Here is a 17,692-nt window from a genome sequence, read left to right as displayed (position 1 = left end):
TCTGTTTGAAAAGAAACAAGACACAAGGAAAACAAGGAACAACAAAAGAAAAGCAGACCATTTAAGGGCATTCAGAAGGTTTGGGCGAGTCTGAATTAAAACATTCACTGGTCTCACCAGAGGCAACAGCTGTGTCTGACCGCATCTCCCATTCCACACTAACAGCGGACTCCAGGCCGTTACTGCGAGACACTGTGAGGAAGACTGTTATCCCACCTTCATCTGCAACCACTTCGGTGCTAGTTCTGTGCACAAAACACACAATTACATTAGACGTGAGTCTACTGAGCATATGGCATTACATACTGCAAGCATTTGTGTTATTAAAAGTTTCAGATCCTTTTGATGCAACTCTATTAACACCTGTTGAGAGTAGGTCCAATACGGAACAAGCCGGAAGGAGCTGAATTCTCTAGGACGGTGATGAGCATTTGGAGTTGGTCGCCCAGCCGTGCACCCCCCGTTGGGTTGGACAGCACCACCGTGAAAGTTTCATTAACTTCCGCTTCAGCATCGAGCAGAGCCCTGATCTCCAGCATCTGAAACGACACAGATGATGCTTAAGAACTTTTGATGAATCAGAAAATGATTTTAAGATGAAAGCATTTTTGAAATGATGAAATAAAATATGTATGTGTAATGTTTTCAGATGCCTTTGTTTGAATCCTGTTAGCTCATCTAATCTACTCTCCCTCACCTTAAATCTGACCCCGTCCTCCAGTACCACAAACCCTTGTGGTGGCATCAGATCACCCTCTGCTAGCGTGCCGTTGCCATCAGTGATGGTATACTGAACCGATACTGTGCCAAAAGTGCCTTCCTCTGGGTTCCGAACCACGTACAGGTTAGCCACACTCTCACCCAGCCCTGACACAGAGGTGGGCTCTCTCAATAGGAAATGTTTGCTGGTGTTAAAGGAAATCACACCATGTCCATCATCACTGGCCAGGATGTTAACAGTAGCTATAAGAACAGGAAAGAAGTAGTTAAACCATTATAATATAATTTATCTTTAACTATGTCAAATTTAGTTAAAGCCAATGACTAGAAACTACTATCTCCATGGTAACTCACATGTTAATAATTTATTAAAGTCCTAAAACTTTCAGCCTAAGTCTCTTCCAAGTATTGATCATACTTTCTTCCACTGTTCATCTATTTACCGGTAGTATTGGTGCCCAGCTCCAGGCCAGGGGAAGGCTCGGACAGGATGAGCTGGAATCTCTCTGCTCCCTCTGGGATGGTGTCATCAATGATCTGCACCTCTACAAACTTATGCCTTTCGCCATCAACAAAATGGAGCACCTGGGTGGAGAGAAAACATCAAAACATCATGCCACTACTATGTCTGTAAAGACTCATTCAAAGACATGGGGGAGGGTTTAGGTCAGAGGCATATCAACTCTCGTCAGTTTATCGCCTTCAGAGCTGAGGAGTGCTTTTGGACAACATGCAAAACATCTTGAATCCGTTGACTTTGTCTAGGTCATTGATTTTTGTGTGTGACAACTGTGTATGTCTAACCGTTTCACTGGTGTTATAGTCTAGTCCCTGTTGAGCTTCCAGGTTTTGAGCAAAGAAGAAAACAGAGACATTTCCATATGTCCCCCTGTTCCTGTAGGCCACTAGAGTCAGCGTCCCTATTGTTTCATTCACTTCAAACCTGAAAACAAGAACATATTATGATAAGATAATCATTTTAACAAGAGCATGTGTAAATGAATGTTAAAAATCTTTTTTATGGATGCTTTTCTTACATGGTATTGGTCCATTCAATGACCCCTCGGATTCCATCATTAGCAGCAATGACCACTTCTGCTACCAAACCCTGGGTGTCTGGGGGAGGAACCACATGAAAAGAGGAAATATATGAGCAGATGTATGTTGTCGGTTGTTTATGACATCTGTGATAAGTAGTGGCAATTACTTCAAGCTACGGTTTAAGCACCAAGAACAAGTTTAGCAAGGGGAAACTGTAGAGGAGCTAACTCCCGTCATGCCACATTTAAGCGAAGGATTACAGCTAAGAAGCGTCTGCTGTAAGTGGCTTGGGAAGCTGAGCAGCAAGTCTTTTGGGTGGACTGATTTATGACCCCCTGAATAGTCTTCTCCCATTGACTCCGTGGCCAAGACACTGGGAGGCCAGCTACGGGTTTAGTTTGGCTCTCTCTCTCCTCGCCACACAGTGCTACTCGGCTCCCACCGAATCCCTAGCCTTCCTCAATCATGGAAAGCATCAATCTCACCATCCAAGCCACATAATGATTGCTGCCAAAAGAGCGGGCGTGTGTTTACTGTGTATCTCCAGGCAGAGGGCTGACAGTATTCTGGGAACCTCCAAGTGCTGCTCTGCCTGTAGTATTCTGTCAACTCATCACTTTCTAAAGTTACTCATTCATAAATTGGACTGTGGTTTGGATTATGTGAAAACAGTAGCAACAACTGCCAAGCTCTTCCATGGTACATTTTGACGATCAGCTACAATGCTGTCGTCTAATGTACCATGCAGGAATATTGTACATCAGACTACATGACATTTTAGGCAAAGCTTGTGAGCACGTGAACGTGTATTTTACCTGGTAAAGTGCAATACACAACCTCTACCCATCAAAAAGGGCAAATGGTGAGAAATTATAGAAAGAAAAAAGGGAAAGTGATTTCATGAAGTTACATAAACTAGAAAAAGGGTACAGTGCAGAAGAAATAGAAAAATAATAGAATTCAACACAGAATGTGATGGAAATGGAAAAACTTTAATCAATGGTCAAAGGTTGGGATGAATGAAACTGAAAAGTTGTGTCTGCAATATGGAAGCACATCATTTTTCCATACCTAGTTGGGGAACAGTGGCAAGGGTTGTGATGAGTACAGCTGATGTTATGTTGACCAGGAAGAACTCCTGCAACTCTGGAATGTCGTCCTAATAAAACAATCGGCTTTAAATCTCACATTTACACAAACCTGCATCAGAAAAATACTGTGGAACTTGCATAAGAAAGAGCTTAAGAGCTTAAAGTGGCAAAGATGGTGAGTTGAGTGTAATCTGAATATCAAGTTAAACGGAGAGAGTTTTTACCTCTAGTATAGTTACAGGGATGGCAACTGATGTTTGTCCATCCTGAAGGATTACAAAACCAGTACCAGAGAGGAAGTCTTTTCCTGGGTCAGCTAGACCTCCCTCTGCCTGAGACAGGTTTTGTATAGAGCCTCTTGTAACCTCATAGGAGATATTCAGAACTCCTGTACACAAATATGTAGGTTTAATTTCAGTTATAAAGTTAAAGATGTGTTTAAAAAAACATGACAAATGTAATGGGATGAATTACTTTTATTTACACATATCTTGTCTACTGACCTGAAGCTCCAAACTCTCTGTTGACGTAGATATTTATAGTCTGGTCCCTCTCCTCTGCGGTCACCCTTAGAGAAGATGGGGCTATAGTCAGCAAGCCATAGGGCTGATCGCTGGTGTCCACAGTAAGCACTGCCTCTCTGCCTTGAACATCCAGGGCTGCGTGGCCTGTCACTACAACACCTGTGTGAAAGAGCGGTAATATTACTTTGTTTTGTGAAGCCTTTCAGAAAGTTTCACGGAGGCTTCTTGCACAGTTCTTAATCAAAAAGATACTAAGAGTAGGCTATTACCAAAGGTTTTAATGTTGGACAGTGAAACTCTATACACAGCTTGGTCTTCCGGGGTGGCATCATCAAGAAGCTCTATGATTATGGTTTTGTTTAATTCTCCCTGTAACAAACACACAACAAATATAAGAGACACACACATACTGTATGTAATTATCAGATATATGAGTACTGCTAAAGATGCACCTTTTAAATTTGATCTATTTTAGTTTTTAGTATTAGACAGAACAAAACAGTGAGTTGTCTCAAAGCATGCATTCATACTGTCTAATAAATATGGTATCTGTGACACCACAATAAGCTTTTCACTGCTCTATTATGTACCTCAGTGAAGAAAAGTGTCCCTGAGGTTTGGGCGAAGGTCCGGTGTACAAGAGGCCCTTGTACAGTCCAGTCCACAGTGACATTACCCAGACCTGGAGCCGTTCTCACCACTAACAACGACAGCCCCTCACCTGTAACATGAAATGTAATACAGATCATTTGAAAAGAGTAATTTTACTAATTTGACGTCCATGCAAGCTGAGAGCTGTAATTTTTCATCAAACACCCACCTTCTCTGGCGATGACAGAACGCGAGTCTGGATGGAATCCAACAATCCCTGCCACATTATCGTTGGCCAGTATCACTATAGTTACAGTGTCCGAGTTGGGCTGGATTCGACTTCCTCCCTCCGTATTAACAAGACCGATCATGAGGCTCTCGTTGTCCTCTGGTTCATCGTCATCTCTGATTACTACCTCTATTGTCTTTTTCAGATCACCTGTAAGAAGAAAGCACATGCAACACAGGACATGAAACTGTCCCAGATAATACTAACTATTCAAACCATTGCTGATTACCGAGTAAGGTACATACCGTCAAAGACTAGAGTTCCTCCAGCACCAGTGAAGTCAGCATTTGGTGTTGCCTTTCCTCCAACAAATCTCCACTCTACAGTGACGGTGCCCAGATTCCCTCCTCTCCTCTCTATAACCAGGGGCACCACAACAGTAGAATCTTCACGAACCTCTAGATGGAGCCCCTCGTTAGTGGCGTTTGGACTGAGGCTGTAGATCAGAAATATGCCAAACGCATCTCCATTCACTCCTATGGTGACTACAGCTTTGTCCGGCTGACCAATTGAGGGCAGGTTCTTCTGTGGCATGGTCAAATTCATTAGCTCTACCTTCAAAAAATACATGAAAGACAGAATGTGTGTTAAACCAGTCAAATTATAAGTAATACATGGCATCATGAGGTAAATATTATCGGGTATTACATTTAATATCTGTATGGAGAAGCTCTCATCCATTTCGGGGAATTCATCACTCAAAATTAGGACGGTGAGGTTGGCTTTTCCTGATCCATCATCCATGAAGGCACTTTGAGCAGTGACAGGAGTGTAATCACTGCCTGCAACAGCCTGGGCACTGAACAGGACAGCGGCTGCAGTGGCGTTTTTTACGTAAGTCATAACCTGCCGTTCAGAAGTCAGCCCCTCAGCCTCTGAGGTCACCCAAGTGCAGGATGGTGGGGTCGCGGCTGAGGACAGAGAAAAGGCCCGGCAGGCTTGTTCTCTCAAACAGGCAGCAGCACATGCAGCCAGAGGGTCTCCCTGGCCAGTGATGTTGACTGTCCTGAGGGGCGAAGTGGCTGGAACACCTGGTTTTGGAGGGTTATAGTAGATCAACAGGTTCCGGCCATCAGCCTGAGCCAAACCAACAATGTCAATCTCAGAGGTGCTGTACGTGATCTCCAGGCGACCAAAGTTTCCACCACTGGAACAAATGGGAAGGGAATGATAGAGAAAAGACAACACATAGGGAATGTAGATTTAATGTTAGTACACAAAACTGATATAGAAAAATTAACCATGATTAAAAACAAATAAATACAATTACCTCCTGCGAACAGTAATATTGGCTCTATACACTCCCTCCAATGGCTCTTGGACACGGTAAACAGACTGTCCAAAGTAGACTGTCCCATATGGGTTGTCATTAGCAGGCACTATTATGTTAACAAATGTATCAGCTCCCAAGTTTCCTCCATTACTGGCACCAGTTAGTTCCACCTTAATAATCTAGAAATGACAGACAGGGTGGAATACACATTACAACAAAAAAAAAATCATTGGTTATGTTTTAATTTTTCCAAGGATGTAATTTTCTCTCTCAGCTTCTTACCTCAGTGATTTCAGGTACATCGTCAGCTAGAATCTCCACTCTGAGTGTCTTCAGGGTCTCTCCAGGAGCAAATCTCACCTCTCCTGATGTGGGTCTTATGTCTCCTACTGCTAGTTTTCCATTGACAGTGGCCTGCCATTGGACCGCCACTGTGCCAATACTACCAGCATTACGCACAATAGGCAATGTGACCTCAACAGAGTTAGATCCTGGCTCCTCTATAGTAACTGGGACGGCCTGGAAGACTGGGTAGATGCGAAACAAACAAAAGAACTTGCTAAACCATGAGAAATAGTTAATAAAAGTGTGGAAACATCAAATGACATTCCAGATGACGCCTACTAACCAAAAGCACCAAAAGGGTCGTCAGAAGGCAGTATGGTGATGATGGCGCGTGTGAGCTCCCCTAGGAGAGCTCCTCCAGTGGTCTGGTTGATCAGCTCAATGAGAAAGGTCTCCTCCAGCTCAGGGACCACATCATTAATGACATAGACGGGTACAGATTTACTGGACTCCCCCTCCAGGAGGACCACATCAGTTGAGGCTACGCTGTAGTCTTCACCTATAAGATTACACACAGAAATTTATGCTCACACACAGGTCACAAGGAGAAAGATTCAAGTCAAGAGACAGTGACCTTAATACTTACTGACTCTGGCAGTCAAAGGCACTGCTCTGAACTTGACAGACACATCCGCAAAAATCCCTCCTACTCGTGTGACATTTATTATGGGCCCGACATAGTGTTCAGCTACACTGACAGCCGAAGCTGACAGCTGGAGGACTCCAAATGCATCGTCGCTGGCTTCCACTATCACCTGGGCTACAGTGTCAGTCCTGGAGCCCAAAGACGGGGAATTGGGAACTGGAAGGAACATGAAGAGGACATTAGTTTAGTGAGGTGTGGTTGGAGAATCATTGCATCTTAAATTATTACGTCAGGTAAATCTTCCACTAAGTGTGTCTGTATCTTACTGAGCCTCTCTTGCGCCCCTTGGATGAGCTGAACACTGATCAACTTCACGAACACTGACTCATCTCTTTCTGGATCCTCATCGTCCAGCACTCTCAGGGTGATATTTGCTTCACTCTGATTGGCCAAGAACACCACAGAATCGAGGAGGGAAACAAAATCTCTCCCCTCAGTAGCTCGCCCCACCCCAGGAGTCCTGTAAGGTTCCGGATCGGCCTCATTTAGTGTCCCATATGTGACCCGCACCTATACGAAATAAAATTTAATTAACTAAAATCACATCATTTGACACATCCCACCCCATATAACCATTTGTCATCCTGATTTCATTACTTAAAAGACAATAAACCTGAACAATAAGTGGCTTCAATTTGCATATTTTTTTAATCTTCTACAGTATTACACACCTGACCCATCAGGCCTCTCTGTCGCAGGATGGTGAGGGAAACCGTTGCATCAGCTTCAGGGAGTCGAACAGACCTTGTTGCATTAGCGAATATAAAAACTCCATAAGGATCGTCACTGGCGAGCACAGTCAGCGTTGCAGATGTCTTATCACCCAGACGACCATGTGAGACGTTAACCAAGGACACAATGAAACTCTTGTCCAACTCAGGGATCTCATCCTGGGCCACATCGATGATGATGTTCGCTGACCTCTGACCCACACCAAAGGAGATGTTCCCAGACCTGTTGAGGAGCTCCCCCTCAGAGCTGGGTTCAGATTCCCAGTACACAGTTACATTGGAGAGGTCGCCAAAGGACCGGTCCACCTAGGAGAGGACAAAAGAACACATAGCACAGAGCACAATGATGAACAAACACTGGGCCTTATTTTTTTTAAACTGTGTATTCCACTGACCTGCAGCACCACAGAGCTACGTCCGTCCTCAGGTTCTGTCCCATTCACAGACAAGAATTCAGGACTAAACTCAAACACTCCATGGGCGTCGTCAGATGCAGCGATGGTCACTGTGATGCGGGAAGCAACTCCCAAGGTAGCTGCGCAGAAAATTCCAGATGTGTGTTACTATTATGTAATTCATCGTGGTTGCATTTTTAGGAGTTATAGCTGAAGTAAATGAAAAGTATTAGCCAGAAAATGCAATAATTTCTCATGCAATAAATCAGGTGTAACTGAAATAGCCAAATAATGATTATAAAGTGATAATCTGATACTCTTGACCTTATGATCAAAATTGCAATGGCAGCTTCATAGAGGGTGGGGAGGTTATTTCAGAATAGGTCACAGCACTCAAAACGTGGAGGGAAACACTGGAGTTTCTGACAGTAAATGTCAACTGCTTTCCCATCCAGCCCTGTGAAAGGTTATTTGCTTTTCCCACATCCCTCTCCATGTGTACTTATCACAGGGGTCATAGTAAAAGGTAAATACCGCCCACATTAAAGCACACATGCATGTGCACGCACACACCCCGCAGATGTGACTGTGCATATGCACCAAATACTTTAGTGTGGGGATGAAGGAATGGAAACAAGAAGCAACTGGGAGTGAAGGAGAGGGGGGATACGTACCATGGTGGTGATAGGATGGAAGGAGGAAGTCATAGTCACTCTCCCCACTACCACTCCCCTCACTATGAAGAAACTGACCCACTGACGGATCACACACGAGGATCACAGAAGTGTCACACCAGGTTAGAATCAGACCAGAAGAGTAGAGATCGAAGGGCGTATGGGAAGGAGTGTAGGTTGGTGTGTAGGGAAGGGGAAGCACGCAGGAACACCGCACACACAAAACACACAGAAACAGTAGTACAGAATACAAGGTCAATAGGTAAAGACTTCTAATAAACATTCAAATAAACCATACTAAATTAAAAATACTGGAAGGAAGTGGTTTAAACGCTGGCTGCATTTCTCACCTCCTCCATCTGCATTGTAGAGCTCCACTCTAAAAATCTTGTCCAGTTCAGGGACAGGATTGTCGATAATGGTCACACTGATGAACTTCAACCTCTCCCCCGGAAGAAAGTCCAACATCCCATCTGAGTCCTGCCAGAGAAAAAAGAAACAGGGGAAGCAGTTTCAGGAAACGTATTTCCTTCTCATCTGCTAGTTTGTTTAACGATACATGACAAGCGTGCTTGCATCAGTAAGAGAGAGACGGACGTCAGTGGAAACTAACCTCGTAGTCTTCAGGGCTGGATGCTGTGAAGGGGGTTGTCCTGTATCCCACCATGATTCTTCCCAAAAGGCCTTGGGCCCTGGCCACTGGCAGACGGATCTGTCCATCTTCCTCGTTAACAGTGATGTGGGCAGGTTCTAGTGCTGGAGCGATCAAACCGTCCTCTGGAGGGCTGGGCTGAAACTGCAGCAGGCCTGGATCAGGAGAGCGTGTGTGTTTGTGCATTTAGTCACTGAAATGTAATGAGAAGGAGCGACGGACATTTTTAGGGAACAAGAGTGAATACCATAGGGATGGTCACTAGCTGTGACAGTGACCGTGTTAACTGAGTTTTTGGGGTCGATGCTTGCTCCGCTGGTGGGGGTGGAGCCTGGCTTCCCGTCACCTGACTCTGCTGACACTAGCGTGACCTGAAAGGACTCCGCTAACTCAGGGAGGTTATCGTCCAATACCAACAGGTTCAGTACCTGAACAGAAAAGACATTACATTTATTTACTGGCATTACATACATTTTCTATTTTGAGTGGTTCATTTAGAATAAATAAATAGAGTCTATGCTGGGTGCTGGGTCATTAAGTATTACATTAATAGAACAAATATGCTGACACCTGTTAACTTGAAAAATGTGTAACCTACTGACCACTAGGTGGGGCTGGTTATCAAAAAACGTTACAGTTGGGTGACTGTGAAAGGCTGAGTTAAAGCAGACATAAGATATTTATTTGACATTCATATGTTGCCTTGTTAATACAGCGTGCACCAGCTCCTTCTTAAATGTTTGTACTGGCCGCACTCTAGGTCACCTTGGATGAACTCAGAGGGGTTTTTCCCCACCTCATTTGGGACTCACTCACACACCTCAGAACGCTGTCCAGGCATGAAGAGCACAGCTCCAGTTGCATTAACAAAGTCTTGATGGGCTGGAGTGTCATTGTTCGAGCTGTCCAACTGGGTAACAGTGTAGTTGACGTAAACATGGTCCAGGGATCCCCGCATACGCTCAATCACACAAGAGATAGTGGAGCCCTCTTCAGTGGTCTATGAGGACATAAAAAGGAGGAAAAACACACAACTCAGTGAATTCAGAACCGTAGGAGGAGGTGATCAATGCTAAACGCATCTAAGTGTAGTCACCCAATCGCAGTTTGTTAAACATAATAGAGCTAGCCTTACAAACTACAGCCCAATCTAATTCCTGCACAGTAATGATGTGATTCAGAGAGGAAGCACTCGATGGCCCACATGCCTCTACTTCTTTTAATTCCCAAATGGCCCGAGATATGAAGGAGATCCTCAGGTTCTGATGGAATGTCATCCCCAGCCTTGCCACCTGTTGCACTGATGGACATTAGGAACAAGATCTCCCGTTTCCAGTGATGGAACTCCTGATCCACTTCTATAGGAATGCCCTTACTGACAGACCTGCTGCTGCCTTACCAGCTGTCGCTCAACCTGAGAGGGCCCAACATGAGAGCCCACTCATCCAATCCAAATAAAACAAGAGAGCATGCTCTCCCTGCAGCCAGGCATGGAGGCTGATGAAATATGCAGCAGGACAGAGACGGACAATGATGAATGGGCTTACGTTACATGTGTTTCTATGCATATGTTTACTGTGTAGACACATGGGAGTGATGACACAGTTGACAATGGCACTGTTATAGTGGTCATGCAGATCAAGGTATATTTAAAAGACAATTAATTTAGTTTACAGACTGATTTATAGAAAAATATATTTGTCAAGACTGTGGTGCTTGTCATGTTTCTGTGGCGGGTTGATGAACTATTATTTCCAAAGACTTAAACACTGTACACTTACATCAGGAATGCAAGCGCCAGTGAATCCGAAAAGCCCATTGGCATTGTCACTCTTCATGACTCGCAGAATAGCAGTGGGCCTAGGGAGGGGGAGGCGTGCTCCACCATGCACCGCCACCAACTGCAGGAAGAACACCTCCTCTCCCTCCTCTTCATTGTCATCCCTGACCTCCACCACAAACGACTTCTGCCTTTCGTCCTGCTGGTACCGCAGGTAGCCGGAGATGTTACGCAGATCTGTTTTAGCAGGCTGAGTGTGGAGCTCGTGGATATGGCTGCGGTTCAGCTTCGTATGGTACAGGCGAACATCCTGGAGGAGGCCAGTGTAGCGCTGTTCACCCTCAGGATCTGACCCAACAAACACTGAAGCAGGTCCTGGAGTGGAAATACACACACACAAAAACACTGCTCAGTATTTTACACTGACGTATTTTACAACATAATTTTTACAACAATTGGGAACAATAGCATACAACGTTGAAGATATCGAAGCAGGAAAGGCTTAGATACATTCAAGTACAGTCGGTAATCACCATTATATTAAGCACAATGCACATTTTTACTAGGTTAATGTCATGACTGCATGCCCCCATACTAACTTGAAAAATGAAAGACGTTTAAATTTTATATGTGTATAGTCTAATAAACTAGGAGGAAATTCTTATAATTACAGTAACTCTTCGTTTTCGGTACAATAACAATTTTTAAGCTCCTGTATTGGATAACATTCAAAAGTCACACACTGGCAGTTTTATTTAATTTAATCTAATTCATACCTGATATCATACAAATTGTGTCACTTTACCCTTTTCCACTGCCTGTCCTGGCTTAAGATTTCATGAGATCATTGTAACTAAATATGAACTGAATCACACTAATTATTCAGTCTCTTTTTGCGGTCATGTGTAACAATAAAATAATGAGGGTCGTATGTTCCAATTATTTTTAATGGTGGAGTTAATTTGCTTGTTTTGGTTGGATGTACTGGCACCACAAGCAGAATCTTGATTAAGGCCACCAAATGCTCAGGTCTAGCTCTTTGTCATTACTCATTTATGTTCTTGCACCTCTTGCTCCACTATCACTTCCTCTGCTCGCACAAAATGGGACAAATGCAGGAGATCAGCCACAGTGAGCAAGTACAAAACCTGGCACAAAGCGCTCCAGTAGCAGACAATAACACAACATGACTGGCAATGATGTATAAATCTGTTGTGACTGGAGTTAGCCAAAGATGCGTCAGAATATTTCTCTTTATGGGAGCTTTTGGCCAAATACAGGCTATTGTCTCCAGTAATTAGCAAGAATGGGAAGAAAAGAAGATGCCGGCTGATTCCTTTGAGCAGTAACAATGTCCAGCAGTAGTGAGGCTAAGTGGTCACTCAAGCATTGTAGAGTCCCAGTAGCCCTGAACAATGAGGAGGCAAATGAAAGGTGGGTGCGTGTAAAGATGTACGTGTATTAATATAGGGAACTAAAAAACCCTTCCATATGTGAAAACTGAGAGAGAAGCTTAAGACCTTGCCTAATACACAGCTTTGGCCTCACATAAAACTGCATGAAACATAATCTAATTTTGAAAATGTAAAATCAGTGTGAAAACATTTTAGGACAAAATAACTCCTTGATGGCAGCAGCCATCCCCAGCAGGATGTAGCCTGACACAGACATACACACAAAAATGGTTTAGGAACAGCTCGAAAAACATGAGAAACAGTACAAGGTGTTGACCTGGCCTCCAAATTCACTACATCCCAAACTGATCAAGTATCTGTGGGATGCACTGGAACAAGCCTGATTCACAGAGGCCCCTCCCCTCAACCCATAGTGATGGGTGACCTAACCCGTCACTATGATATGTTCTCTGACAAAGCAGCTTACCATCACTGATGCCTTCTCCTTTGATGCTCTTCAAGCCTCCAGGGACCGGGTTCCCATCCAAGAAGAACTCTATAATCCCATCATCAACAGTAACGATGACGTGTAGCCATGTATTGTCCTCGACAAACTTCTCAGCAGTTGCCCGAGCCACTTGGGTATTGTTTGAGCCTATTACAGTATAGTACAACATCACTGTGACATGAGACTCATTGGTGTGGACTTTCACTCCATAATAAAAGCTCCCGTTTTGTGTGCCTTTGGAGACTATGAAGCCGTCAGTGTCTGGTCCTGGCACCAGCCAAGCAGAGAAGGTAAAGTTGCCAATGGCAGCAGGCCCATCTTCGGGGGAGATGGTCCCATAAGCTCCAGGAAGCCCAGAGAAAAACCACGTATCTGTGGCTGAGTGGTGTCTCCTAGCATGAGGTCTAAGCTCAACCTCAGCTGGAAAGGAAGCTTGAAGTAGCAGGTCATCCATGAGAGGAAGTCCCTGCGGGAAGCGGCCAGAAACAATCTCCCAGGCAACGCGGACATTACCAAAAGTACCCTGCTGTCGGAGGATGGTGAAGGAAGTGACATCAGCCATATCATCCTGGGAGAGTACATCTTCAGCCACTTCTTGGTCCAAGTTGTTCTCAGCAATGGCAAAGACACCAAATGGGTCGTCATTGAAAGGGATGAGAACTGAGGCATTCAGAGAAGTCTCAGCTAGTTGTCCACCCTCCCCAGGGTAACCCCCTGAAAGAAATAATGGTTTTCAAAACAAACGTATTCATTTGCAGCTGGCAATATAGAGAACTTAAGGCTGATGACTGAAGTTTAAAGTTAAAACTCAGTGACAAATTGTTATGACAGCTGCCAAATCTGACACTTTTATTTTAAACTCACCTGAGATATTTACCAGCCTGAGGACAAAGTACTCATTGAACTCTGGGAGTTTGTCTGAGATGGCCGCCAGGACAATGGGTTTGGTGTCTTCCCCGGTAGTGAATGTGATGGAGCCACTGGTATTTGTAAACTCCTGCTTGTCTTCTAGAGGTGTCACGGAGTTGTTGGAAAACAGCTGCCAGAAGACTGTAACATTCCCAAAATGTCCCCTTGCTCGTAGTACACTGGGGGAGAAGAAACAAGATTATTCTAATCTAAACAATGTTTTGCATTAAGAAATATGAACTGAGGACCTGTTCCTTACTAGAAATTATTGGTTTTGCCCTCTTCAACGGGTTTTTCTGTGGGCTCCAAGGAGAAAATGCCATTGGCATCGTCATTGGCTTCAATCACCACAGTCGCTGTGTCTGCTCCATACACAACAGCATCGCCTGTGTGGACACGCATATCATCAGACTAGAACAGGACCTGCGTTCCTATGGTGATGCAGTCTGTGTCCTCAAGTTGCCAAATCATGCTTTGCACAGATGGACTGCCAGATAGATAGAGATATGGAAAGATAGACTTGATTGATAGAGACTACAGAGGCTGACAGGGAGCGCAGTGGTCATATTGTTATTGTCATGCTAAATTTCATGCAATGGGGAGGCTGTTCTTATTAACATACCACACCATAACCATGGCAACCGAGCCCAGGAGCAAAGGGCTTCTTATTCATGAAGAAAGAGAGCACAAAAACAAAAGCTTCTCTCGGCAGAAGTGTTACACTGAACTACAAAAATGATATGTTAATGTCTTGAAAAAAAACCAAACAACAAACGTAAGGAAGGAATAAAATTTACAAGGGAATCAGCACATGCTTCAATTTGCCAGACTACAGGTTCAATGTAACAAGCATACATCTGCATCTGCTCACGATTAAGCAAAAAAGGCAAAGAGTGTCAAGGTCCCAGTAAGTGTTCAGTTGACTTCTAACGTCAGTGTTGACTTTGAGTGCGATCCCTGCCAGAATTAAACTAGAGGCTAACCCTTCCTCGACTCTACTCCGTGTCAATCAGAAAACACAGAGAGGTCAGTGGAGTGGCCACCCTTTGTGTCTTAAAATGTCTGGAGCCTGATAATTAAAGTCTTGTTGGGGCCCAGAGCCTTTCACTCCAGTCCATGTAACACAATACTGGGTTGGAGGAGCAATCACAGACATGGTATTAACTGGCATTAAAACAAGAGAAAAGAAACAGAGAAGACTGAAGTTAATTAAAGATGGGGCGTAACTGCTAGATTTACCTACTCTAATTCACATTTAAAAAGAGAAGGGGAATACGGGTGTTTTTTTATTATTATCCAAAGGGGACAACATTTGTGAAGGTATGACACATTCAGTATTTTATCTGACATAAGCACCGAATCCATAGATCTCCCAGTAATTCACCGTACTTGTTCAAATGGAGGCCCCCACTCACCTGTGGCGTTGAAGAGAACAATGTGGAAAGGTTCATCAGTCTCTGGTAAGTCATCATCTTCAACAGCCACGGAGATGTTCTTCATCCATTCACCCACATCAAACACCAGCAAGGTGTCGTTACTCAGCATGCTAAGGTCATCTGGTGACGCGTCGCCGTACTCCACTCGATACATCACCGTGGCCACAAAGTCTGCCCGCCCTGCCCTCAGAACAGTGAAGTTGGCCACGCCCCCTTCCTGGAGCCGCACGATGACAGGCTCTGAGGTGGAGGAGAAGGAGAGGTGAAAGGTTGGAGCTTTAAAACATATTATCACAGTCGTTCAGAGCACGCTTCATATATATAGTAAAATCTTTACCAGAAAAGTAAATGGGGTCATCATTTTTATTAATCCTCAAACTGGCATTTAATACGTTTCCCAGTCTCGCTCCACCTGTAGCATTTAACAGCGTGATGGTGAAATTCTCCATGTCTTCTGGGATCTTAAAGAAAAATGAAACAACATTCAAATCAATGAACAGTAACTCGGTTTTTGGATTCCTTTCACTTTTGAGGTTAGTTTAACATTTTACCTCATCAGGTACAGAGAAGAGAGTGAGGTTTTTCAGGTACTCCCCCTCCTTGAAGGTGAGGTTTCCCTGGAGGGGGCTGACATCTCTGGACAGGGCCGGCTCCAAGACCCACGAGACCGTTACTTCTTCAAAGCGCCCCCTGTTCCTCACTACGGGGTACACGGCTGAAGGAACATTAGAACAGAGATTTTTTTTATTTAGATATTGAATTATTTTGCACCTTTCTTTTGACTTGAATCTTCCTTAAGTTGAGACTATTAGTTTTAATAATGTATTTCCATTGTGCTGCTCCCCTGCATGCCTTGCTAAGAGCAATCATGTGTAATACATTCCCTAGAGAGAGAGAGATGCTTTGTCAAGAATCTCAAGTTCCAAGTTCATTAAAATACGACTTTAAATGAGTTAAATAGGATCACTTTCACAAAAAATACAGCCCACTCTTTTATTCTTCATTAACAATCACATAAATGGCACCACATGCACACCAGAGTTCTGTGATTCACCGCAATTAGGTCCATTTTAAGTGTTAATGAGCTACCACTTGACAGTATCTCTATTATCTAAAGGACTGCTCCTTCAAAGTACCTTGGTGCATCATGTCCCCTTTGCTCTCATTGATGGCCACTGCCAGTCCTGATTGGAAGAACTCAATGACCCCATAGGGGTCGTCATTCTTCCGCACTGTGATGTTGACCTCCCTGTGGTTGCCTAGACGACTGGGTGGAGTGCTGTGGCTACTGAGTACCACAGAGAAAGTCTCATCCAGCTGTACGCACACACATTTGCACAGAAACACACACATAGTCAGTTTTCACTTAAAGTAGCGATTTGAAATAAATAGACAGAAAAGAAATATAATAATTCACTATTATTATTATTATTAACATTGTGCTCTTACCTCAGGCATCCCATCAGGCCTTGCCACCAGTGCCACCACTACCTCTCTCTCCCCTGGTTTAAACTCCAGGATGCCAGTAGCACCGTAGAATTCAGTGCTGCCAGAAGGCACGACAGAATATCGGACCAGCTGTTTCAAAAGTTGCCCCTGGGCTCTGACCACGTGCAGCTCCACGGCCTCCCCTTCCTAGGTTTTTAAATGTACAAATATAATGAAACCAGAGAAAGCATAACAATATGTCAGGTTTAAGACCTTGAGCCCCAGGCAATTTTCCTTTTAATTCCCACCTATAAAAACCTCAGCCAGTAACGGCTCCACGACTGAGAGGTCAAGTCAACAACCTTAAGAGACACTTGGGAGAATTCTGAAATACAATAAGTCTCCTTTTACCATCGCCTGGTCAGAATGAGATCTGAAAACACAACGCTTCTAAAAATAGTAGTGTGTTGCATTTTTAAATGACAGATACGACCTGGCCCTGGTACAATACAACCCAACAAAAAAACACGCTAAAATGCCATTAAATACATATAAAATCCCAGAAAATCTATTTAGAAAAACTGTGTTTTTAAAAGGATGATTTTAAAGACACAAGAGAGTTTGATCTCTAGTCTAGGAGCCCTAACTGCAAATGCTCAAAGATCACCATTAGTAGTAAATGGATTGGTGAAATGTGGTCACATTTGCTAGTTGGCACCCTGGCTGCAGAGTTTTTGATGAACTGGAGGCAAGAGAGAGATTTTTACTGATGCAAGAGATTGAGGAATTATATCTTATTCTCATGTTTCTCAGAGAGAATCCAAAGATTAGATACTTCAGTATATCTGAGATGACAAAAGCAGGATCGCACTATAGATTTAACATGTTTGTCTAAGCTGAGGGAGCACACAGGCTGGTTTAAATCAAGTCTTAATAGTTTTTTCTATGCAGTTTTAAGCTTACATTGATAACCCATGGACCTCTGGAGAACGGGGAGAACTCGAAGACTCCCCCAGGGTCATCGTTCTCCATGATGATAATCTCTCTGCTGGTGAAGCCGGCTTTCAGGATCTGATTCTCAACATTACTCCTGGGACACATACAGAGAAATGAACATAGGCTCATACACAGAATAAGATCATACCAGTGAGTGACTGCGACTGAAGCAAAGAAACACAACACGGTACTGCAAAACATCCGTCATTATGCTGTCTTTCATGACTGATGGTGGATGGTGGAGCTGATACTTATCAACTTCATGGTGA

The 17,692-nt window shown here is 43.8% G+C and overlaps 1 protein-coding gene across 1 annotated transcript in view; it reads right to left on the bottom strand.

Moving 5' to 3' along the window:
• The window catches only part of adgrv1 (adhesion G protein-coupled receptor V1), a gene marked incomplete at its 5' end in the record, with an annotated part of 86,263 nt that overhangs the window by 59,174 nt on the left and 9,397 nt on the right, over positions 1–17,692 (bottom strand). The window contains 37 exons of the mRNA XM_084550894.1: positions 118–245; positions 364–539; positions 698–963; positions 1,164–1,305; positions 1,525–1,663; positions 1,758–1,836; positions 2,577–2,600; positions 2,833–2,920; positions 3,077–3,240; positions 3,356–3,535; positions 3,646–3,745; positions 3,967–4,097; positions 4,197–4,406; positions 4,502–4,811; positions 4,905–5,403; positions 5,527–5,708; positions 5,812–6,056; positions 6,158–6,373; positions 6,461–6,676; positions 6,787–7,030; positions 7,192–7,557; positions 7,647–7,786; positions 8,321–8,401; positions 8,671–8,800; positions 8,934–9,127; positions 9,220–9,400; positions 9,793–9,972; positions 10,754–11,127; positions 12,634–13,368; positions 13,519–13,742; positions 13,823–13,949; positions 14,979–15,239; positions 15,337–15,460; positions 15,551–15,714; positions 16,136–16,316; positions 16,449–16,634; positions 17,391–17,517. Coding sequence (XP_084407020.1) covers positions 118–245; positions 364–539; positions 698–963; positions 1,164–1,305; positions 1,525–1,663; positions 1,758–1,836; positions 2,577–2,600; positions 2,833–2,920; positions 3,077–3,240; positions 3,356–3,535; positions 3,646–3,745; positions 3,967–4,097; positions 4,197–4,406; positions 4,502–4,811; positions 4,905–5,403; positions 5,527–5,708; positions 5,812–6,056; positions 6,158–6,373; positions 6,461–6,676; positions 6,787–7,030; positions 7,192–7,557; positions 7,647–7,786; positions 8,321–8,401; positions 8,671–8,800; positions 8,934–9,127; positions 9,220–9,400; positions 9,793–9,972; positions 10,754–11,127; positions 12,634–13,368; positions 13,519–13,742; positions 13,823–13,949; positions 14,979–15,239; positions 15,337–15,460; positions 15,551–15,714; positions 16,136–16,316; positions 16,449–16,634; positions 17,391–17,517 — 7,514 coding nt within the window. The remainder of the gene's footprint in view (positions 1–117; positions 246–363; positions 540–697; positions 964–1,163; positions 1,306–1,524; positions 1,664–1,757; positions 1,837–2,576; positions 2,601–2,832; positions 2,921–3,076; positions 3,241–3,355; positions 3,536–3,645; positions 3,746–3,966; positions 4,098–4,196; positions 4,407–4,501; positions 4,812–4,904; positions 5,404–5,526; positions 5,709–5,811; positions 6,057–6,157; positions 6,374–6,460; positions 6,677–6,786; positions 7,031–7,191; positions 7,558–7,646; positions 7,787–8,320; positions 8,402–8,670; positions 8,801–8,933; positions 9,128–9,219; positions 9,401–9,792; positions 9,973–10,753; positions 11,128–12,633; positions 13,369–13,518; positions 13,743–13,822; positions 13,950–14,978; positions 15,240–15,336; positions 15,461–15,550; positions 15,715–16,135; positions 16,317–16,448; positions 16,635–17,390; positions 17,518–17,692) is intronic.

This window comes from Chelon labrosus, assembly GCF_963514085.1.
Source record: "Chelon labrosus genome assembly, chromosome: 9".
Taxonomy (NCBI): Eukaryota; Metazoa; Chordata; class Actinopteri; order Mugiliformes; family Mugilidae; genus Chelon; species Chelon labrosus.
Note: the sequence above shows the minus strand (reverse complement) of the source record. Positions and strands in the feature narration are given on the sequence as shown.